Raw genomic sequence first — 25780 nt, 5'->3', positions numbered from 1 at the left:
GCAAATAGTACAAAACACTTTTGAGAAATGGAACAAAGAATAGAGAGAACACTGGTTCTAGTAATATATTCTTCAGAATCATCATACACTTCTAATGTAAAATATAAAATTCTAAATGATACATTACATCCATAGATAATACAAAATGTATATACCTTGCAAAAACATTTCTACAAGTACGGACAATACTTGAATAAATGATATCATACAAATTATTTACTGCCATCGTTCACAAGTAAGAGCTTATTTTAAATGTTTTCTCTGCTTCTCAATGAAAAGTCATGTTTCTTTAAACTTATCAAAAATCTTAATATTATGTTCCTATATGGTAATTCTATTAATCTAATTTTGGTTTTAATATGCCTCTTTAAGTGAGAAAGGCCCTCTTTTTAACTATATTTAATAAAAATGAATTAATAAATAAAATATGAACTCTGCTTCACATCTGGGCATTGATTTCTCCATATAACATTGCCTCAGATGAGCAGATTCACCCCAAATTAATGCATTCACATAATCTTTGTCAGAATAACACTGGCTGTTTACCTAAAATTGTTCACCAGGAATTGCATGCCTTCCATCAATTGTAGAAAGAAAGGTGTGGAGAGATTTGGCTTCTCTTCTATGAATAAATTTATGCCAGGAAATTACTAAACAAAGGTTTCCTTTCAGTAATTCTAAGTTAGAATAAAATTTATTTTCATACAATATATTAATCACGTACTCTTGAATGAAAAAGGAACTTACAAAATATGGTATTAGTGCAGTTTATATTTAAAAGTTACTCATAAATATGCATTAATATATACGCATTGAGGAAAGTCAAGGCTGCTATTCAACAAAATGGTAAGTGGCTGGCCCTGGGTGGTGAAATTATGGATAGTTTATGTTTTCTTTTAAAAATATTTTTATTTTTATAGACTTAGGGGTAAAAGTGCAGTTGTTTTACATGGATATATTGCATAGTGATGAATCTGGGCATCTGGTGTACCAATCACCCAAGTAGTGGATATTTTACCCATCCTTTACTTTCCTCCATCTTTCCCACCTTTTAGAGTTTCCAGTATCTATTATTCCATTCTATATGTCCATATGTACTCATTGCTTAGCTCCTACTTGTAAGTGAGAATATGTGGTTTTTGACTTTCTGTTTCTGAGTCATTTCACTAAGAGTGATGGCCTCGAGTTCCATCCATGTTGCTGCAAAAGGCCTGATTTCATTCATTTTTATGGCTGAATAGTATTCCATTGTATATAAATGCCACATTTTTTATCCCATCATCTGCTGATGGACACTTAGGTTGATTCCATGACTGTGTTACTATCAATAGTGCTGCAATAAATGTAAGAGTATGGGTGGAATTTTTATACAACTGGGTAGATACCCAGTAGTGGAATTGCTGGATTGAAGTCAAAACCACAATGAGATAGCATCTTTCACCAGCCAGAACAGCTATTATTAAAAAGTCAAAATTAACAGATGTTGGTGAGAATGTGGAGAAAAGAGAATACTCATACATGGTTGGTGGGAATGTAAATTAGTTCAACCTGTATGGAAAACAGTATAGATAATTCTCTTTATTTTTTTAATAAACTTTATTTTTAGAGCAGTTTTAAGTTCATAGCAAAATTGATTAGAAGATACAGAGATGTCCCATACACCTCCTACTCCCACACATGCACAGCCTTCCCCATTATCAACAGCCCACAACAGACAGGTACATTGGTTAACAACTGATGAACCTACATACCATTGTCACTCAAAGTCCACAGTTTATATTATTCCTTCTGGAGAATTTTCAAATACCGAAATTCCTCTACTAGGAATAAACTAGCATTTTCCTCTCGGCTTTCTATAAATTTAATTATTATTTCAGAAATTAGTCTCTTTACAGCAGAAAATGTTATAAACCATGAAAAGACTATCAAATACATAAGGAAGTGAATGTTATATAACAAATGTACCATCTCCTAAACAACTCCCTGCATTCCCTTCTTGTTGGTAAGTTACAATTATGATAGTTCTGATCATCTGTTTAATTAATGTGCTAGTGAAGCCTCTCACATTTTTTACAACTAGAAAAATCCAGTTTTCCAAAATTAAGGCTCTGGTACATTACATATAATCAACTTCATTCAACTCTTTTTATTTAGTCCAAAAGAAAAATAAGAAAATGTCATTTAAAAAGTAACATACTCAGCTGCTTGTTTGTAGTGCTTCAAATCTTTCTTTAAATTTTTGTTCTCATTTTCCAAAAGCATAATCTGGGTGTAGACATCTGGAACATTCCCAACAGTTCTAAGTTCAGTCCCTCCTTTCTGTATTAACTCATACCTAGGATAAAATCAAACAAAAGGGTTTATGTCATTTCTTTCTGCCAAATTGGCTTAATTTATGTACAATTCGAAAAGTTAAGTCTCAGGGAGTATTTATAGTAATTACTTGCAGTGTTAGTTACATTTATAAGTTAAAATGTCCAACATTCATAATATATTTTAGAATAAAATATGACTTCTAGGTACCAATACCATCATGGTATATAAAATATAATAACAGAACATCTCCTATGTTCCAGGCACTGGTCTAGACAACAGTAAAATTGACAAAAATGTCTAAGTCCCTATTTCATGGAGTTTCCATTCTAGTGGTGAGGGTGATGAGTTCTATGAAGTTAAATAAGATGGCGAAAAGATACAGGAAGAGTGAGGTGGAAACACTGATGGCCGTGCTTGTGCTGTTTTACATAGGGTGGGCATGAATGACAAATATGACTGACAAAGTGATACCTGAACAGAGATCTAAAGGAAATGAAGGACTGTATTATGTGGATAGTTGGGAGAGAAGCAGCTGGGCCAGATGGAAAAGTAAATGCAATGGCCCTGAACCAAGGACATGCTTGGCAACTACAAGAAACAACAAACAGCCAGGGTACCTGGAGTGCCTGGAACTGAAGCCAACTAAGTGACCAAGAAGAGAGTGGTGAAAGATGAGTCAGGAAAACAGCAGGGAGCCATGGTGAGGAATGCAATTTTACTCTGAATCAGAAGTAAACCATAGGAAGGTTTTGAGACAAGTGACACTGACCAGATTTATGTTTTAAAGGGATTAGTCTAGCAAGCATAGAATCAGAGAGACCAGTTAGCAGGCTATTGCAATAGTCAAGGAGAGAGCATGGTGGCTTGAAGAAAGTTGGTAGCGCTGGAGATTATGAGAAGTAAGTACCTTCTAGAAATGCTGTCAAGGTGGGGCCAGCGGGACTATCTGATGGATCAACTGTCAGGTGTTGGTAAATGAGAGAAGGCAAGTGCGACTCCAGGGTTTTAGGCTGAGCAACAGATAGCTATTTATTCACTAAGTGGGGACAAACGCAGGAGGAGCAAGAGTGGTTGGAGTAATTAAGGGATTGTTTCCATTCGTGTTAAATGTAACATGCCTAGCAGACATTTAAGTGAAGATAAACGTTGAGTATACACATTCGGAGTTCCGGAAAAAAGGGTGGGCAATTTGGTAATCAACATTACAGATACTATTTAAAGTGATGAGACTGAAAGAGACCAGCTAGGCAGTGAGAAATGCAAGTAAAGAAAGAAAGAAATGAAGAGGTCCTAGGAGTGAGCCATAAACACTTCACTGCTTCCAAGTTGAGGGGAAAAGAAAACACTACCAAAAAAGACTAAGCTAGAGAGGCCTGTGAAATAGGGGGAGAATCTGAGAGTTGTGCCCAGGGGGCAAATGAAGAAAGTGTTCTAAAAAGGAAGAAATGAACAACAGTGACCAATGCTGCCAGGAGTCTGAAAAGAATACTGAGAATCAATCACTGAAGTTGGCACTGTGAACGTCACTATTGAAAAAAAAAAAAAGGAAGTTTTCAATAGAGTCATGGGGACAAAAGACAAACTGAGAGAATGACTGAGAGACTAGGAAATGAGGAAGTGGCAACAAACTTTTTTCAAGGAGATATGCTCTAAAGCAGAGCATAGGGAATCAAGATGAACTTAGAAGAAGGTATGAAATCTGGGGTGGTTCTTCTCTTCCTTTTTTAAAATGTGAGATATTATTGTACATCTGTATGCTTATGGGAATGACCCAGCAAAGAGGGAAAAAACTGACAATAGAGGTAAAAGAGGGATGATTACAAGAGTAGTATCCTTAAGTCAGTGAGAGGGGTTGGTATCAAGCAGACAAGATGAGAGCGGGCTTCAGGTAACATTAGAGTCTGCGAGAGAAGAGAACACTGGAGGCCAGAGGCAGCGGGGTGGTAAAGAGGGAGGTGGGAGAGATGGAACTTGTATTTTCTCAGTGAAGTAAGAAGCAACATCAGAGAATCAATGGTAGATTGTAAATAATTACAATTTTAATCACTGTGTATGGAAATCAATAAAGTTAAAAAAAAACAATTTGAGCATAGAAAAATATTTCAAGTAATAAAGTTATTAATAAATCCCTACAAAGCTTGCTCTAGATGAGCTAAAAATTATAAATTATCAGTAGTTTCATATTATAAATCATAATTTAATAATGTTACATATTTATAAAGTCACATATTTTGTGTGATACACGATTTTTTCTTAAAAAAAGAGCAAGAGGACCCCCCCCATAGAATATCCTGAAGATTAAGATAATTGAATCAATATTCCATCATATTTGCCACAATTTATAAAACAGGAAATAGGTATCAATTGAATCATAAATTCAGTAAGTCATCTGTACTAGGAATGTGATTTATACTTATCTCAGAAGAGAAGACATAGGGATTGATTGAAGTATTAGACCATAAGCTTTTTCTGACCATAAAATTGATTTTCAGCACCTTGCTTTACTCAATGTGGGAAAACCACTAGAGAAATTTTCTATGAGGAAAAAAGTGATTTAATACTTTTTCCTCTAAATTAAACACTATAAATAAAATAATATGTGATAAAAGAAGCACAAATCCAAATACAACATTTATTACATAGTATATATCTCAGGATATTCAAAAATTATCAGGTAAATTTTCTGCCATCCATATAAAAATATGAAAGATGACTTTAAGCTCATTTTTAGATAATAATACAAGTAATTAGGAATCTTAATGCACAAACTACAGAAGTATACTTCTCAATAAAATCTGAATTATCATACATAATATTTTTGTGGTTTGCTTCAGTTTGCATGTATCTGTTCTTTTAAGAAATATCCTGACTTTTTATTTCTTTCTTCTTTTTCACTCACTCTTAAAGTAAGACTGAAAAGTGTTCAGGTGGGAAAGAAGACTGCCATAACTATTAGAGATTTGAAATATAATTTGCTCTCAATGAAACTGCCAATAAATTATCACTAATAAAATTGCATTAATGCTCTTAATATTTACCAGGAGATCCATAAACTACTTAGAATTATGTAGAGATGGAGAATATATATGAATTTCAGGGAGAAAGTGCATAGAAATTTCATAAAATTTTGTCTACATACCAAATGCATTTAAGACCCAATGCCATAAATGATGAATATTATGACAGAATTCCAGTAAACATATAAATGGTGTCAGAAGAATAAGGATTATTTTTCCCTCATGGTGGCACCCAAGGCATAGGAGGTAAAAGACAGGGGAAAGGTCATCTAGATTATAATCTCCTTATAAGAAGCCTACAATGAGAACTTTTCCCTCATGTTTTCATAAAGATTTAGGGAAATATATTACCAACATAGAAAAAATTATTTTAATTACTGTACAAACTGAGGATGTTAGAATCCCCAGCACTGTTGTGACTATCACTTAGAACCAGACAGTCCTTCTCAGGAAAAATATAGCACAGTTGAAATGTTTATTACCCGCCCCATGATTCCTCAAACCAATACAGAAAATAGGCACAAATTTGGATTCTAAATTAATATTTTCTTAAGTCCTTTTAGTATCCAGCCAAACCAAAAGGCACCTTTATTAATTTTTTCCAAGATTCTCTTGTATAATTGCACAATATAGCCTTGTGGTCAGGAGACTGGTCTTTAAGATCAGTATGTCCCTAGGTTGACTCTGCCACTTATTGGCTATGACTTGGTGACACTCACTGAGGAGACTTCCTAATCTCCCTATCCCCTTTCCTCATCCCTAAAATAGAAATACGGCTGTGGCTACCTGCTCGATACAGTTGTTGGGAGAAGTAAATGAAATAATGCATGAGAATATACTATATCAATAAAAATGATACAAAGTACATTTCTGCATAAGCCTAAGCCTTCACCCTCTTAAATATTTTTAAATCCCTCATATTTAATAAACATGATATTAATTTTGTTTTAAAAATTTTAATTACTCACCTAAAATGTTGCCTTAATATCATAGTACATAAATCTGTGCAGATGTATTTACAGTGGTCAAATTTATCATAATGTAACACAGCAAAAATTAGCTTTTGCTAACTTTTATGTTATGTAGAAGAGTCACTACATTCCTGTGTTTAACTTAATAATGACTGGGGAAAAAATATTCTTATGGGACATATAACTAGAAGCCAAGACCTCACCAATTGAAGAAACAGCAATAAGATTAAATTACAAAGGAACAAATATTTGTGTAGTGTTCACTGGGAGTCATTAATGTATACACAACACCACACATATTTCTTGTACATACTTGGGCAACATAAGGGCTATATCAAGGGTAATTTTAATTCTAGGCTCTGGCTTTAAAACTTAACCATCCCCAGAAAGTTGTAACTGTACTGCTCACATTTAAGTGATTAAATGTTATGGCAAATTTTATTGTCTAAAAGCTGTAAAATTTATTTTATGCAAATTAATGAAATATACTCTTAATTTGCAAACTCTTCCATTATTACAAAAAAATTAAATTAGTAATTAAGTGTCATAAATAATTGTACTATTACTTTTGATAGCATTTTCATTACCACCCTACCTTCAGTGAAATGGTGCAAACAGGCCAAACTGGAGAGAACCAAGTGTTGAATAGGAAGTAAAAAGGTGAAGAAAGAAAAAAAATTTAAACTTTGTTTTCAAAACATTGGCTGGAAAGGGAAAAACGGTTTAAAAAGAAGTGGTAGTAAAAGGCAAAAAAAGAGTAGGAATGTATCTTTAGGGTGAGTAGTTCTGACAATGTTAATAGGGGAACAGTCAGTGTAGGAAGACAGACGGATGACATATGCTCAGGTACAGGTACTGGAATTAGATTACCATATTTTCTCCATTTTAATTTCTTCTGTAATTTCTCCCCCCGAGAAATTATTGTTGACCATTGATAATTCTAAAATAGGCATACAAATAGAATTGAAGCATTGACTAAACCTGCAATGGAAATTTTTCGTGGTTCACAGAACAAATTCCTACTACATTCTGGCAACTCTTTTCTGTAAAGGGTCAGAGAATAAATATTTTAGAATTTGCAAAACTATCTTTACAGGCCACATCACCCCTGTTGTGACTAATTAACTTTGCTTTTACAGAGTGAAAGTAGCCATATACAATACCTAAAGAAAGGTCATGTCTGTGTTTCAATAAGATTTTATTTTAAAAATCAGGAGGCAGGCCAGATTTGGCCCAAGGATCTTAGTTTTCTAACCCTGGATTTAAAGGATTCATTGCATTTTCCGCTTGAGGAGTGAAAGAACCTATGTCAAATTTTACTGCCCAGTGTTTTGTTTGTTTGCTTATTTTAACAAACTAACAAAGGAAAATCCCTGTTTGGTCATGTTTTGAAAGATTAAGTGAATTCATAGCAATTATATATTCTAAGTGTTTTCTCCTGTGGTAAAAATGATAAAAAATAATACATTTAATTTTCCTATAATTTTACTATGTAGAATAGGTAAAGTTTTCTAATCAAAATAAAAAATGTTTCATATGAAATAAGGTATTCAATACAATGTAATCTCATTGCAAACTGGCAGCTAGGGATAAGCATAAAATTACCTGAACCACAATATTCTAAACTCATAAAGAGATGCGTTATACCAATTTTATCTTATGACTAGTATGCCTAGCTTGGGAGGACTTTAAATCCTAATACTAACACTAATCTTAGTTTCCTGAAGTTTCATCTCATCAGTTCAAATTGCTAAATCTAAAAGGAAAATATGACAATAGTCACCAGATTGTTAACAGTATACTTGGATCCACACTATTCTAAGAAAATCATTTTACACTTTGGACTGGCCTAACATATAAGCATCACATGTCCTAACACACATTGTTGGAAGACAGAAAGTTAAATGAATCATATTAATCTTTTACTTTATTAGCACTGTAAATTAATCATCTACCTACTTTTACAAAAAATACATTTTCTAGAACATTTGTAATTATATTTCTTAGGGATATTTTTATTAAAAATTATTTAAAATAATTCACACAATTTCTAAATCTAAGAGAAGCAGCATTATTTTTCTTCCACTGAACTTTGTTTTTCTTAGACTGTATTAATGAAAAATAATTCTCATAAAATTTATTAATGTTAGATGTGCAATTTAAAATAATAAAACTGATTGCTCTTATGAGAATGTTATCAGAAGATGAGAACCAAAAAAAGCAAACAATAAAAATTTATACCACAGCTGGATGAGTAAAAATTGCAAATTATCTATACATTGCAAATTTATTTAAAATTAGGAATTAGTCCTAATTATAAACATCTTTAGATATATTAATCCCCTTTTCTAGAATATGCAATAGCTATTAAAGTTCAAATATATTTTCATATCTAATCATTTAATAAATTTATTTAAACAATGTCAGGAAATGGAAAATACGCCTGGTGACATTATTACTGTACAAAGGAATAAAGGTACAAAAGGTACACCTGCTGATTTTCATAACTAGTTATTAAAATTTTCAATTATAACAAGAAAATCTTGTGTTTAAGTGATATTCAAAATACAATTCCACTTACTTCTAAATGAAGAATATTCATAGAAATATAATTAATCAGCTATGTGAGTAGAAAAAGACAAGCCATTACACTATAAATAAAATAAGCAAGTAAAGCAGTACTGTTTAGTATAATGTCTAAATACAGGAAATACTCTCAATAATTATACAAAAATACTAGGAAATGTTTTCATAAAGTATCTTTGTGTTTTATAACTCCACAGGATATTCAAGTTTCTTGATTTTTTGAAAATTACTTAAACTTAAATATTTGGGAAAGATGTTTAATAAAAATTTCTTTGTAATTGCTATTCTGGTTTGTGTGTGTGTGTGTGTGTGTGTGTGTGTGTGTGTGTGTTGTGGTTTCAGGGCTGGAGATGGGAAAAGTTTCTAGTCATTTTTCATAGGCTGAGTCATTTCAAAGTCAAGACACTTAAAAGTGTACAAGTTAAATGTTAGAATTTTAAGAGAACTATTTATCTACATAATTGTTTACCATTCAGACTGAAAGCAATCAAGAGTTCTGGTCATTCCCATTTTGATCAAGAAATTGCAGAGAAAGTCTTCTATTACTTCAGGTACTGCAGGCTTTGAAGGAAGAACTGTTTTCCGTTCCTGAAATTTAAATGTGCATTTATTCATTTTGAAAACATCAAAGCATTAATTAACGATATAGATAAGACTTCAACTCATTCATTCATCCATTCATTTTTTTTCAACAATGTTTGTTGACTGTTATATGCCAGGAACCATTAATATTTTAATTACTGGGGATAAAGCAGATGAAAGCAAACAAATCTCTATCCTCATATCTATTAGTCAAGTGGATGGAGACAGAATATGAGTAACTAAATAAAAAACATATACTATGATAGATGATACTAAGTACCTTGGGGTGGGGAGAAAGTAGAGGATTTAAGATAGAACCAGGTGTAGGACAAGTATTCATGTGAAGCTGGGTTGCTACGTATTTAGGGTGGTGAAGATATCACTGATAAAACTGTTATCTTAGCATAAATCTAGACAAAGAGGCAGAATGCCTTATGTTCTGGTTTGTATCTGCATCAGTAAGCGCAAAGGCCCTGCAGCAGGAGTGTGACTGGATTGCCTAAAGGATAGTAAGAAGGTAGGTTTGCCCTTTCAATAGCACATAGCATGTTAACCAAAAAAAAGAAAAAAGAATGCATGGACCTTTTAATCCTTTTAATTATCATTTAAAAAGAAATATAATAATTTTAGTACCATGACTTTTAGAAACACTATGGAGGAAATAATTACTGACAAAAGGAGCTTACACTACTATTCCATATGGAAGTCAGTCAGTCTATCAACTAGATCAGGGGTTAACTAACAGTTCTTACAAATAAAGTTTGTTAGAGCACAGCATGCCCATGCCCATTTGTTTACATATTATGTTTGGATGCATTTGCACTACATGAGACAGTTGACTAATAGCCACAGAGTCCTTATGGCCCTCAAAACCTAAAGTACAAGTTGAGCAATCCCTAATCCAAAAATCCAAAATCTGAAATGCTCCAATAGCCACAAATTTTGAAGCACCAACGTGACACCACAGGTAAAAATTTCCACATGCAAGTACTTAACAAAAACTTTGTTTTATATATAAAATTATTTAAAATACTGTATAAAATTACCTTCAGGCTATGTGTAAAAGGTGTATATGAAACATAAATGAATTTCATGTTTAGAACTGGGTCCCAGTCCCAAGAGATCTTAGTGTGTATGTGAAACTAAATAATCCAAACCTAAAGCTTTTGGAACTTTATATTTATTAAGGCTTGAGAGGAATGGGATTATGTGGCCTGAGCCACAGAGCATGCAGCTGTAACTTCTGCTTTTTTGATTATAGATTAAATGTCTTCATTATTGTCCTAAAAATGATTAGGAAAGATGGAATACCACCAGAGATCAGACCCCTTTAGAACACTGCCCTTCCTTGCAAAATGTTGAAGCAATCTTCCTTGGAATGCAGCAAGCTGTAATCAATCAAATCGTTACAAACTACGTAATGACCTTGTAAGGAAAATGTTGCAACCCTGTTAACTTCTGTTTCTGCCTATATAAGTGAAAACTTAACTTCCCCACTTTGGAATGTTCACTCATTCTATTGGAGACTGTGTTTCCCAGGTGGCTATCCTCAAGCTTTGCACTTGAAAAACACTAAACCTTATTTTCCAAATGTCATTATCATTGATACATATTTGCAAATATTCCAATATCTGAAAAAAAAATCCAAAATCTGAAACACTCTGGTCCTAAGCCTTTTGGATAAAAGATACTCAAACTGTATGTAGTACTCTGACAGAACATCTTAGCAGACGTAAAACTAGAAAATGAAGACATTTCAGCAACCAACAAATGAAACTGGTACAGCCATAAAAACTATCATATCATTTAAGTCAGGTACAAAATAAATCAAATAATTGGTAGTTTCCTAAAAATACCAAGGAATAGGGAATACTAATTCTATTTTACAGAATGAAGTGCTGCTCAATAAAAATAAAATTAAAAAAAAAAGAATCATCATCTCTTGAGTGCTGTCATTTTCTTCGCATTGGCAAGAAGTCACTAATTTGTTTGCTGACCATTTGAATAAGCAGATCTATTCTCACCTACAGAAACTCAGCAGCAAGTTTTCCTTTCGCCTTCTCTTTCCCAAGCTGGTAATGGTTATATAACAGGTTACACAGAATATACAGAATGTTTACATAGAAATCCAATGAAGAAAGAGGATCTTTGCTGCCCCAAAAATTCTTTCCAAAAGTGCTATATATAATTCAACACTGATGTTTATTACTGATAGCTGCTATGATATTCATAATAGTGGTGAGATGAGGCAAATTTGGGGGCTACAAAAAATCCTGACAAATGGGTAGAGTGTAAAATTACATTTGTAAAGTTCAAGCAGAATAATTTGGAAGGAGGCAGTACAAGATGGCTGAATAGAAGCCTCCGATCATTAACCCTGCAGGAACACCAAACTGAAGAACTATTCACACAAAAAGGCAACTTCATAAGAACCAAAAATCAAGTGAGTAATCACAATACCAGGCTTTAACTTCATATCGCTGAAAGAGGCACTGAAGAAGGCAGAAAAGACAGTCTGGAGTTGCTGACACCACACCTCCCCCATACCCTGGCAGTGGCCAAGTGGCATGGAGATAAAATCTCTGTCCTGTGGGAGGAAGACTTCAGTGATTATGGAATCTTTTACATTAGAAAATAGTGCTGCATCATCATGGCAGAAAGCAACACCAGGCAGAACTCAGCCATCACCCACAGAGGGAGCATTTAAACCAGCCCTAGCAAGAGGGGACTTGCCCATCCCAGCAGTCAGAACCTGAGTTCCAGAAAGCCTCACCACCACGGGCTAAAGGGTTCTGGGGTACTAAATAAACTTGAAAGGCAGTCTACACCACAAAGACTGTAATTCTTTGGGAAATTCTGATGCTATGCTGGGCTCAGAGCCAGTGGACTTAAGGAGCACACGACTTAGTGAGATAACAGCCAGGGCAGTCAAGTGAGGCTTGTGCCACACCTCCCCTGACCCCAGGCAGTGCAGCTCACAACTCCAGGAGAGACTCCTTCCTTCCACTTGAGGAGAGAAGAGTAAAGAGAACTTTGTCTTGCAATATAGATACCAGCTCAGCAACAGTAGGGTAGGGCACCAAGCAGGGTCCTGAGGCCTCCATTCTAGGCCCTAGCTCCCAAACAACATTTCTAGAAACTCCTTGAGCCAAAAGGGAACCCACCACCTTGAAAGGAAGAACCCAGTCCTGGCAGGATTTATGACTTGCTGACTAAAGAGTCCTTGGGTCCTAAATAATCAGCAACAGTAGCCAGGCACTACTTGCCGTGGGTCGTGAACGAGACTCAGAGACAAGCTGGCTTCAGGTGTGAACTAGCACATAGAGGTGTGGTGGCTATGGGAAGAGATTCTTTCTGCTTGAGAAAAAGAAATGAAAGAGTAAAGGAGACTTTCTCTTGCAGATTAAGTACTAGCTTGGCCCTAGTTGGGTAGAACACCAAGTGGGCCCTTTGAGGTCCCTGAATCCAGGCTTTTGCATTCAAATGGAATTTCTGGACCTGCCCTGGGCCAGAGGGCAGACTACTGTCCTGAAGGGAGAGTTCCAGGTTTGGCAGCTTCAACCACAAGCTGACTGAAGAGTCCTTGGCCCTTGAGTGAACATTGGTGGTAGCCAGGCTGTTATTTGCAATGGGCCTATGCTGGTGGTAGACTTCCCTGATTGTGGAAAGGGGAGAGTGGGAAGAACTTTGTCTTGAGGGTTGGGAGCTAGCACAGCTGTAGTAGAATACAGCACCAGGTAGATTCTTAAGATTAACAAATCAGGCACTGGCTCCTAGACAGCATCTCTGAATGCACCTAGGCTGGGTGAAACTTGCCACTCTGAAGGAGAGAACACAAGCCTGGCCACCTGCTGACTGTAGAGCCTTAGGGCCTTGAGTGAACACAGGAGTTACCCAGGCAGTGATTTACAGTGAATGGGCCTTGGGGAAGACTCAGTGCTATGCTGGCTTCAGGTCAGACCCATCACAGTCTCAGTGGTAGTGACCACAGGGGTGGCTTCTATCAACCCTGCTCCAGCTCCAGGCAGCTCTACACAGAGAGGGAAACACCCATGGTTTGGGGGGAAGTAAAGGAAAAGTCTGTACCTGGTAATCTAGAGAATTCTTCCTGATCTTATCCAAGACAACTTAGCCAGTACTTCTAAAAGACTGCAAAAGGCACAACATTACTGAGATTGGAGTGACCCCTAATGAACATACAGCAGCAGTGACCAAAAACTTAGATCACAACACCCAAGTCCCCTCAAATACCTGGAATGCCTTCCCAAGAAGGATGTGTAGCCCCGAATGTGAAGACTACAATAAAATACCTAACTCTTCAATACCTAGACAATGATGAACATCCACAAGCATCCACAGCATTTCCATCCAGGAAAACATGACCTCACCAAACAAACTAAATAAGGTACCAAAGACCAATTGTGGAGAGACAGAGATGTGCAACCTTTCTGACAGATAATTCAAAATAGTTGTTTTGAGGAAACTCAAAGAAATTCAAGATACCACAGAGAAGGAATTAATAATCCTATCAGACAAATTTAATGAAGAGACTGAAAAAAATTAAAAAGAATCAAGCAGAAACTCTGGAGTTGAAAATTCAACTGACAAACTGAAGAATGCATAAAAGCCTCCTGCCAACAGAATTGACCAAGCAGAAGAAAGTATTAGTGGGCTTGAAGACAGGCTATTTGAAAATACAGTCAGAGAAAGAAAAAAGAGTAAAACAGAATGAAACATGCCTATGAGATCTAAAAAAATAGCCTCAAAAGGGCAAATCTAAGAGTTATTGGCCTTAAAGAGAAGGTAGAGGCAGGGATGGAGTAAGAGGGAGGGAGGTAAACAGGAGGCAAACAGGAGGTAGAGAAAGACATAGGGGTAGAAAGTTTATTCAAAGGGATAACATCGGAGAACATACCAAACCTAGAAAAGATATCAGTATTCAAGTACAAGAAGATTATAGAAAACCAAGCAGATTTAACCCAAAGAAGACTACTTAAAGCATTTAATAATCAAATTCCCAAAGGTCACTAATAAAGAAAGGATCTTAAAAGCAGCAAGAGAAAAGAAACAATATATATAGCTCCAATATGTCTGACAGCTGACTTTTCAGTGGGAACTTTACAGGATAGGAGACAATGGTATAGCATGTTTAAAGTTATGATGGGAAAAAAAAAAAACTTGTATCCTAAAATAGTATATCCAGTGAAATTATCCTTCAAACCTCAAATATCCATGAAGGAAAAATAAAGATTCTCCCAGGCAAACAAAAGGGAAGGGATTTCATCAACACCAGACCTGTCCTACAAGGAATACTAAAGGGAGTTCTTCAGTTTGGAAGAAAAGGATGTTAATGAACAAGAAAAAAGCATCTGAAGGTACAAAACTCACTGGTAATAGTAAGCACACAAACACAGAACATTATAACACTGTAATGGTGGTATGTAAACTACTCATACCTTAATAGAGAGACTAAAAGGTGAACTGATCAAATAAAAAGTACAACAATGTCGAAATATAGGTAGTGCAATAAGATATAAATAGAAATAATAAAACCTTAAAAAGCAGAAAGATTAAGTTAAAATGGAGACTTTTCAGTAGTTTTCTCTTTGCTTTTTTTGTTTATGTAATCAATGCTAAGTTGTCATCAGCCTAAAATAATGAGTTATCAAATAGTATTTGCAAGCCTCATGGTAACCTCAAATCAAAAAAACATACAACAGACACACAAAAAATAAAAAGCAAGAAATTGAATCATACCACCAATAATCTTCACTAAATGGAAGACAGGAATTAAGAAGAAAGAGAAGACCACAGAACAACCAGAAAACAAGCAACAAAATGGCAGGTGCTTCCTCCTTACTTATCAATAATAACACTCAATATAAATGGACTAAAAACACCTCCAATAAAAAGACATAGAGTGACTGAATGGATGAAAAATTAAGACCTAATGATCTGTTGTCTAAAAGAAACACACTGCACCTCTAAAACTGAAAATAAGCAACTGAAAATAAAGGAATGGAAAAGATATTCCATGCAAATGAAAACCAAAAAGGGGCAGGAGTAGCTACACTTATATTGGACAAAAGAGATTTCAGACAAAAACTACAAAAAGAGACAAGAAAGTCATTATGTAATGATAAAGGGGCCAATTCAGCAAGAAATTGTAACAGTTGTAAATATATATGCACCCAACTATGGAGCATCCAGATACATAAAGCAAATACTATTAGAGCCAAAGAGAGAGATGGACCTCAATACAATAATAGCTGGAAATTTGAAGACCCCATTTTCAGCATTGGACAGATCATCAAGACAGAAAATCATCAAAGACACATCAGACTTAATCTGCACTACAGACCAAATGAACAAAATAGCTATTTCACAGAACATTTCTTCCAGTGACTGCAGAATACACATTCTTCTCCTTATCACATGCATCATTCTCAAGAACAGACTATCTCTATCCTCGGGATATATATGGCCTGGCATATCGGGCCACAAAACAAATCTTAAAAAATAAAAAAATTTTAAAACCCTGAAATTATGTCAAGTATCTTCTCTGACTACAATAAAATAAATTTAAAAATCAATAACAGGAGGAATTTTGGAAACTACACAAACACATGGAAATTAAACATGCTCCTGAATGAGAAAAGCAAAGAGGAAATTGAAAAAAAAATTTTTTTTTTTTTGAGACGGAGTCTCGCTCTGTCGCCCAGGCTGGAGTGCAGTGGCCGGATCTCAGCTCACTGCAAGCTCCGCCTCCCGGGTTTACGCCATTCTCCTGCCTCAGCCTTCCCGAGTAGCTGGGACTACAAGTGCCCGCCACCGCGCCCGGCTAGTTTTTTGTATTTTTTAGTAGAGATGGGGTTTCACCGTGTTCGCCAGGATGGTCTCGATCTCCTGACCTCATGATCCGCCCATCTCAGCCTCCCAAACTGCTGGGATTACAGGCTTGAGCCACCGCGCCTGGCCGAAAAATTTCTTGAAACAAATGATGGTGGAAACACAACATACCAAAACCTATGAAATACAGTGAAAGCAGTACTAACAGGTAATTTTTTAGCTATAAGTTCCTGTCGATGTCCTCCAGTCCCTGTATGGGCACCACTTTGCCACCTGCATGGACCTTGGGGGACTGAACAAAGGATGATGAACACAGGAATAAAGAAAAAGATAAAAGAGTATATTTGGAAGAAGGGTTGGGGCCTCCTTGCTTCTAGTGAACAAGCGCCCTGAGGTTTTTCAGTCCTCCATATTTATTAGGTAAAAGAGATAGTGAGAAGAGGGGGTGACTGTCAGGTGACGGTCGGTCAGCAGTTTGATTTACAGCAAGGTTGCATTCTTCAAATAATAGGCTCTAGATGTCCCAGTAGATAACCTCAAGGAGCACAGCGCCAGGGAGTGATTGCTTTCAGCAAACCTTCTGGTGGTAGGCACAGTCATAAGTTTGCCCATATCCTGCATTCATGACAAATAGTTTGTTGTTTGATCAAATACCCTCCCCATTGGAATATTGAGTTTGTCATGATCCCTTTGCCAGCTCTCTACAAGTGCCTACATCAATAATAAACAAAAACTCTAAATAAATTACCTAATGAGTCATTTTAAAGAACTAGCAAAGAGTAAATAAAACCTAATAAATATAAGAAAAATAGTAAACATCAGAGCAGAAATAAATGAAATTAAAATGAACAATACAAAAGATCAATAAAACACATGTTGGTTTTTTGAAAAGATAAACAAAATTGACAAAACATTAGCCAAAAAAAATTTTTTTAAGTAGACTCAAATAAATACAATTAAGAGGAAAAAGGAGACATCACAACCAATACCAAAGAAATTTTAAAGGATCATTGGAGGCTACAATGAGCAACTACATGCCAGTAAATTGGAAAGCCTAGAAGAAATGGATAAATTCCTGGACACATACAACCTACCAAAGTTGTAACATGAAGAAATCCAAAAGTCAAACAGACCAATAACAAGTAACAAGATTGATGCCATAATAAAAAGGCTCCCAGCAAAGGAAAGCTCAGGACACAATGGCTTCACTGCTGAATTGTATCAAACATTTACAAAAGAACTAATTCCACCCCTACTCAAACTATTCTAAAAAACAGAAGAAAAGAGAATTATTCAAAGCTCATTCTATGAGGCCAGTATTACCCTATCAGGGCCAAAGACATGTGAATAAAAGAAAACTACAGGCCAATATTCCTGATGAACACAGATGCAAAAATCCTCAACACCATATCAGCCAATTTAATTCAACAACACATTAAAAAGGTCATTCATCATGATCAAGTGGGATCCATCCTTGGAATGCAAGGATGGTTCAACTTACTCAACTTTATCAATGTGATACATTATAACAAAAGAATAAAGATCAAAAATCATTATTATCCTTTCAATTGATGCTGAAAAAAGCATTTGATAAAATTCAACATCTCTTCATGATAGAAACCCTCAAAAAAACATGAAGGTAGAAGAAACATACCTCAACACAGTAAAAGCCATATATGACAGACCCACAGGTAGTATCACACTGAACGGGGAAAACCTGAAAGCCTTTCCTTCAAGATCTGAAACATAACAAGGATGCCCATTGTCACCACTATTACTCAACATAGTACTGGAAGTCCTAGGTAGAGTAATCTGACAAAAGAAGGAAATAAAGGGCATCCAAATCAGAAAGGAAGAAGTCAAATTATCCTTGTTTGCAAATGCTATGATATTATACTGGAAAAAAACCTAAAGTATTCACCAAAAAAACAATTAGGAGTGATAAATTCAGTAAAGCTGCAGAATATGAAATCAACATACCAAAATCAGTAGCATTTCTACATGCCAACAGTTAACAATCTGATAAAGAAATGAAGAAAGAAATCACATTTACAAATAACTACAAATAAAATACCTGAGTTAACTTAACCAATCAAGTGAGATATCTCTACAATGAAAGCTATAATATACTGATGAAAGAAAATGAAAAACAACAAAATGGAAAGACAGTCCATGTTCATGGATTAGAAGAATCAATATTGCCAAAATGTCAATACTACACATCTCCCATGTACCATGACATCTCCCATGTACCATGAAAGATGCTGGGAATTAAATATGAATAAGACACAGTTCTGTCTCGAGAAATTGAAAGGCTCATTTAGTAAAAACAAAACATTATAATACAGAAGCTCTTTTGTTACAAATTTTGATGACAGAATTCTACTTATGTATCCACAGACATCATACATGCAACCATTATGTATGCGTAAGAAACTTTAAGTTGCACTTTTATCCCTATTATACATTATATACAACTCTCATTATGGCTTTTAACTTAATTATGAGGTTAACAAAACACCACAAAATAAGCACAAAAAAGTAAGCAATCTACAAACTAGCAAAACATGGTCTCACTTGGCAAACTGCTAAATGATCAAACATTACTCTAGTCACATGTGACCCAAAAATCTATTGAGGACAAATAATGGTAGCTCTAGCACATAGCTTCATTTTGTCTATGAACATTCTAAAGCTGACATTTCCTAACAGAGAGGTTTCTATAGTGTGTTATGATTTCAACAATAGAAATCTGCTAGGTGACATGATACACAATGGAGAAGAGTATTTCCCTTGCCTTAGATAGGTGAATGAAGGCTTTGTTAATGAGACTGTTAGGTTGAACTTTACAGACAATGAGGAAATACAACAGATAAAGAAAGATAAACCAATATTCAAGGCAATAAAACATCTGAGGCAAAACAAGGGTGACAATTCAATCCATTAAGGCTCAGGGTCTTATGGAGAAAGGACCAAAGATAAAATGGAAAAGCTAAACAGGAAGCATATCAAGAAAGCAAAGGTGGGTGGAAGGGTAGACACCCAATGTGTCTTTACGTGAATTTACGGAGAGGGGAGATAAATTGAAATTTGCATTAGACACATCTTTTAGGTGGGAATAGAAGGAAGCATAGTACCAGCAGCATGCAGTAGTTCAGATGAGAGAAGAAAGAGGGTAGCTTTAAGGTAGACTAAGTGAGGATGAAGGTAAAGAGAAGGATATGAAAGATGTTGAGGACATAAAACTTTCCAGACTTAAGAACTAATTAAATGTTGAATTGCAAGAAGTGCTAAACCACATATTAAAATCAAGTATCTTGACAAATTTTGAACTGTTTTAATGTGAGTTCTTTTCACAACTTTAGTTGACCAGTGAGACCCAAAAAAATAAACAATGAAATCCAAGTGGTCTTAAAACTTAAATGTTACCTTATTTGGGGCTTCATTTCATCAACTCCTTAATTCACATTAAGTCAAATATATTGGCTTGGATAATCTGCAGACCGGGCTTTGAGTACAAGGAGCCTGGGTCTCTAACTAAAATTAAGTGTGTACATGAAGATAATGCGAATTCAATAATGACAAACAGCTCTTTTTCTTGGGACCTAGCAATTGAGTCTATAAAAGTAATGAAAATTGTTTCAAAATTCAATCCATTAACATTATGATATGTAAGAGTTAACATAATGGTATAGGTTGGTGCAAAAGTAATTGTATTTTTTTTTCCGTTAAAAGTAATGGTAAAACCGCAATTACTTTTGCACCAAACTAATATTAATCCCTTGTGAGATTAAGATCAAAATAAAAGGAATACAAATTTATTAATCCTAGACTATATTTTGTTATATTAACATAATAGCAAGAAAACATTTTATATTAATTCTTAACATATTTGAAAATTTCTGAGAATAGAAATCTATAAAATGTCTCAAACTTTATCTTCTCACAACACTTTTATACTATTAAAAATTATTGAATACTCCAGACAGCACTTATTTATCTGAGTTATACCCGTCAAGAATTACATATTAGATATTAAATTTTAAAATATTCATTTATTTACTTTAACTATAACAAAACTTCTACACAGATAACATAGACAGAATTTTTTAAATAAAAACTACATTTTCCAAAACAGAAAAAGAACTAATGAGAAGAGTGGCTCTGTTACAAATTTTTACAAATCTTTTTAATGTCTAGAGGAACAGCTAGATCCCCATATTTGTTTCTGCATTTCACCTGTTGTGATATGTTGTCTCAGTTGAGCTATATGAAGAGAATCCTCCAGCAGGTGAGTAGTTGGAAAATGAAAGACAACATAAACTCCTTAAAAGGGGTCCTGGGGACCCCAAAAGACCTCCCACATACTTTGAGAACTATTGATACATATGGTAAAGAACATTGTCACTTGGGTTAGTCATCAATTAGTCTTCTCCAAAACTAGTCAAGTATTCCAAAGAAATTCCATAAATTCTACTTAAATTCTCAGAGGAGGAAGAAGAGGAAGAAAAGGAGGAGGAAGAAAAAGAGAAGGAAGAGGAGGAAAAGGGGCAGCAGGAGGAGGAAAAGCATCAGGGAATTGAACAGTTATATGACTTGGGTGTCTTGCTACTGTCATAAAGATCAAAATTCTACATTTATAAAAATTAGAAGTCATTATGGAATTATAGCAGTATAAAGGACCTCTGAGATTGCACCTTGAAAATTAACAGAATAAAATATCAATAACCAAAGAGGCTAAAGAATTATCCAAAAAAATGGCAAAAATACACTTATAAAAAGGCTCAGAGTCTAGAAGGGGAGACCCAGCTTAAATGTAACTGGACCTTTCTTTTCATATATTTACATACAAATATCCCTAATACACACAGACACACAGACACAATCTGAGGAACATATACATAGTCCTATCTTTACTTGTATTCATACTTGTAAAATGCTTCAATTTCAAGAAACAACCGATAGTATAACCAAACTACACAACTGTTACAGATTAATAACATTTCCTATCTTCTCAATATTTTTCAAGAATAACTTTAAATATAATGAAAATACATTTAATTCAGAATTCAGATCACTGAACCTACCAAGAAAATGGATAGTATCAAATACATGATTTAAAATTTATAAAGCAAACCATGCAATCAATTCTCAAATATTTAATCTATACTACCCATGTTTAAAGGAACTCATAAGAACTTGGCCCAGAGCGGTGGCCCACGCCTGTAATCCCAGCACTTTGGGAGGCGAAGGCAGGCAGATCACAAGGTCAGGAGATCGAGACCATCCTGGTTAACACAGTGAAACCCCGTCTCTACTAAAAATACAAAAAAAATTTAGCTGGCATGGTGGTGGGCACCTGTAGTCCCAGCTACTCGGGAAGCGGAGCTTGCAGTGAGCCAAGACTGCACCACTGGACTACTCCAGCCGGGCGACAGAGCGAGACTCCGTCTCAAAAAAAAAGAAAAAAAAAAAGGAAATCATAAGAACTTATTTAAATGTCAACTATTCAATAAGTCATTTTTGTTAATATTTTAACAAATAAGACAATTTACATTATTTCAACTTAACTTTCGTAATAGTATCATAATCTTTTACTTGCAATCTTCAATGAAAATTTTAAGAAGTCTGTGCATAGAGATTACTGTATCCTTTAACATAGAAGAAAATATATCTTGTTTATGAATATATATAAGATCAGAACAAGAAACTGCTTTAACAAGCAATAAGTATTCTTTAAAACAGAAAGTCCATAGCACAATTCAAATTGCTGAAGATTAAAATACTTTAGAAATCAAAAGCAAATTAAAAATTATAACTAATATGCTTATGATAAAATGAATCCATATTTAATTTTAACAGCTTAAGGACAACTTCTGTGAATTTTCAGCATAATACTGTTCCTCCAAAGAATTTTTTAAAGTGAGGTAAAAACAAGCTAAATGAGAGTCAATCAGCTATAGGCATGCCAGAAATCAAGAATGTTAACTCATGTGAGGTTATGATAGAGAAAAGTTTCCAATAAATTGATAAAAAAGGAATTACTGATATTTGGCTCAGAAGATACAACAGCTACTACAATGGATTTCTTCCTCAACTGCCCTCTGATTTATCTTTGCACTATAAACACTTTCGAGCATGAAAGAAGCAATTCGTTTTGTTCATAGTTTTTTCATTCAATGATTCATTTATTCATTCTCTTATTTAACTGCTATTTATTTAGTGCCAACTATGTGCCAAGCTCTGTATTAGCCATATGTACTTTACCAAATACCAATACAAATGAGCGGTACATAAAGAATTTGTCAAAATCCTTAGTGATGTGAAGCAAGAGGATGATGAGAAGTGAATAAACATATCAGTTGCACGTCACTGAAAATGCTATTCCTACATTTTAAAACTATTCCTACAAATTATTGCTTTGAGATATCCAATAGACTAATAAGTCTATGTAATAGACTTCACTTTGTGTCTACCAAGAAGCAGCTATGTCTAGAGAACGTCATTTACTATGAGCTGTAGCCCTCCATTTACAACAGAATGCAATTAATTATGGCCTGAAAAAATCTTCCTCTAGAGCTTTTATTCCAATTTTGAGTGGACAGACATTTTGAAAAGGAGTTATTGGACTTCTAGATTGAAGAAGTCTACAGAATATGGAAAGAATGACATGGTATAATATGCAGTAAAGTCTCCCATACAATTCCACACTAAGGAAGGCAAATCTGCAACCCAAAAGGAGTTTCACAAATTCCTTCACATTTCTCAGTAGTAAAGGGGTTAATCACTGAAAGAAAGCATCCTTCTTAATGTTGTACAAAATAAAACATTTTTAAAAATATTTTTGCCATCATATTAAATGGTTCACGATTTTAATGAGTTTTCAATTTTAGAGGAATGCCATCAGTTTTACGCACTTTTAGCTCATTGTATTATAATCAAAAGACATCCCCCACACATTCTTTAACATAATTAGTTCATAAGCCTCGCAAGAAAAAGTCATAATATATCAAGTATTCCTTGTAAGATTAATACTTTCATTTAAAAAAACACAAAATGTTTACAAAACAGACTGTAGAACTTGTATATGATACTAAATTCTAAACACAAATGTTAAAAATTCTTGGTTTATCCTCCAGTGAGATTAATCAGAGTTTGGAGAGAAGGTGTCACTTGATACAAAGTCATGCAAGAGTGACCATGATGTGGAGAATGGCAATCCAAAAAAGGGTAAATATGACTACTTATCTTAAAGTGAAGGCTTGATCACAAATATACAGAAATGAAAATGATACAACATAGGACTGGGCTGCACTAGTAAGTATTTACATTTAAAAAACTTTCCAAACTTCATACTGCTAAACTATAGACTACACTAGTGTTCAAATTCTCACCAAAATTTCAGTATCTGTAGCCTGTTCTTGGGCCATCTGAATTGCTTTTGCCAGATCTTCTTCACCTTCTGGGATGCTAAAATTATCATCTGGTATCTAGTTCACAGAGAAAGAGAAGGATAGGAAAAGTGAGCAGAAATATAAAATACTTTATTTCACTTTAGAAATAATTTTTCTTCACAAATCAAAGGATCAAAGAAATACTTTATGTAAAACACCATGTCATTCTGAAGATCCATGAAAAATGAATAACTGCCTTCTTCTGACTTCCTTGTAAATGTCAATAAGTGTCACTTCTAATAAATTCAAGATTAGTTTGTGGGCAACTGCTTTTATCTATAATAGAAAATAGAATCTAATAATTCTGCTGAAAAAATAATAAAGCTATCTAAATATCACCATTCTCTCCCCATCCCAAGTGCTCTCTGCCATCACTTTTTCATAACTACTAGGAACTGAAAATCTCTGGTTTATTAAAAAATAAAACTCACTGAGCATTAAAATCTTGAAAGGACGTGATGGATTGTAATTACATTAATGACAGTTAAGACTTAACACAAGCTTCTTATGTACTGATCACTGGTTTAGGCCCTTTACATTTATTAACTCATTCAGGAACTTCATGTGGTACATATAATCTCCATTTCACCAGTAATAAGCCTGTCTCCAATCTTCATTCCATCTCTTGCTCACCCAGGCTCACCAGGCTTATTTCCACACAGTTTCATTCACAGCCTCTGTCATCTACCAGTGATTTTATCCTCCAAGTGTCTAAAGTAATGATAGGTCTCGGGAACAAAGAATTAAAGGAAAGCTTTGAGATAGGAACCACATTAGACAGAAGTACAGTTAAGCTGAAGGGATGCGTAAGGCCTGAGCTCCAACTGGGCAGTAGGAATCTAGGAATCCTTGACAAGAGCAAACTGGATGACAGGAAGGAAGTGCCTCCTGAACAGAGATAACAGTTTATGGTAGGAATCTACAGGCAATAAGGAGTTGAACCTGAAGGACAATTAACAGGAAAATCAAAAGAATCAGATATATTATCCAATTTAAATGTTTAAATAGAATTTTCACATCTCATTCTTAATCAGCTGATACAAGCTAAATTCAGTTGAAAAACTAGTATATCTTAACAAAAAAAAAATGGTTCTTACATGTTTCAGAAAATAAAATGAGCACTTCATGAGAATGACTGCAATAAATTTACAGAACACCTAAAATTAACATGTTACCTCTTCATATTCATAGTCATCTTCAGATGCTTCAGTTATGGTGACCTCTGAATATCTTGTCAAGTTTTAATCTCAAAAAACATAGAATAAAATTATTACACAAAAATTGATTTGACCTTCAAATATAGTATTGGATTCAACTATCTCACCAGGAAGTTGGTAAATATATATAATTTAATCTCCAAAAAATGTCTTCCTCATATAGCCTATAAATCTAGATATTTTAAAACAAAATACTTCATTATTTTTCACAACTCAAATCCATGAAAACCTACATTTCTATCTGTCTGTCTGACTGTTTTCTATCTATCTAATGATTTTCAACTTGATTCTATCAAGGCTTATGAAAATATAATATAATATATAATATCATAAGGTAGTATGAATTAGAAAGAGATAAGAAAAAACAGTAAATTTTTCAAATTCAATCTAAACCACAATGAATTTTCCAGAGCTCCTGAGTTAACTATTCACAGTACGTGAATAAAATGCGACTTTATTTGGTTTAAAGTATTGTGAATGAACAAAACAAATGCACACCAATATTTAAGTAAAGAACACGTATCAATGTTTTTATCAATAAAATTTAACTTTTCCATATATCTCCATTTTTAAATTATCTTTATAGGAAAGATAACTTAATTTTTAAGTGAATATAAAGTATACAGCTATCATAATTCAAAATTTCATAAATACTGAAGAAATTAAATATCAATGGAAATTATTCTAACACAAAATAATTCTACGAGAATTGCTTTAAGACTTTCAAAACTTGTAAGTTACTCTAATTACATATGAAAACTTCAAGACAACATTTTATGTTAAATCAT

General features: G+C 34.4%; 1 protein-coding gene across 4 annotated transcripts in view; it reads right to left on the bottom strand.

The window, feature by feature from the left end:
• Positions 1–25780, bottom strand: part of LOC105481157 (sperm associated antigen 16) — a 1164883-nt gene that overhangs the window by 1128237 nt on the left and 10866 nt on the right. For all 4 annotated transcript variants that reach the window (XM_071073329.1, XM_071073330.1, XM_011740504.2 and 1 more), the window contains exons 2-5: positions 24951–24997; positions 23716–23811; positions 9360–9478; positions 2198–2335 (exon numbers count right to left, since the gene is read on the bottom strand). In XM_071073329.1, the coding sequence (XP_070929430.1) occupies positions 2198–2335; positions 9360–9478; positions 23716–23811; positions 24951–24997 (400 nt within the window). The remainder of the gene's footprint in view (positions 1–2197; positions 2336–9359; positions 9479–23715; positions 23812–24950; positions 24998–25780) is intronic.

Source organism: Macaca nemestrina, chromosome 11 (assembly GCF_043159975.1).
Source record: "Macaca nemestrina isolate mMacNem1 chromosome 11, mMacNem.hap1, whole genome shotgun sequence".
Lineage (NCBI taxonomy): Eukaryota > Metazoa > Chordata > Mammalia > Primates > Cercopithecidae > Macaca > Macaca nemestrina.
The sequence above is the reverse complement of the archived record's forward strand: the minus strand, read 5'-3'. Positions and strand labels throughout refer to the sequence as shown.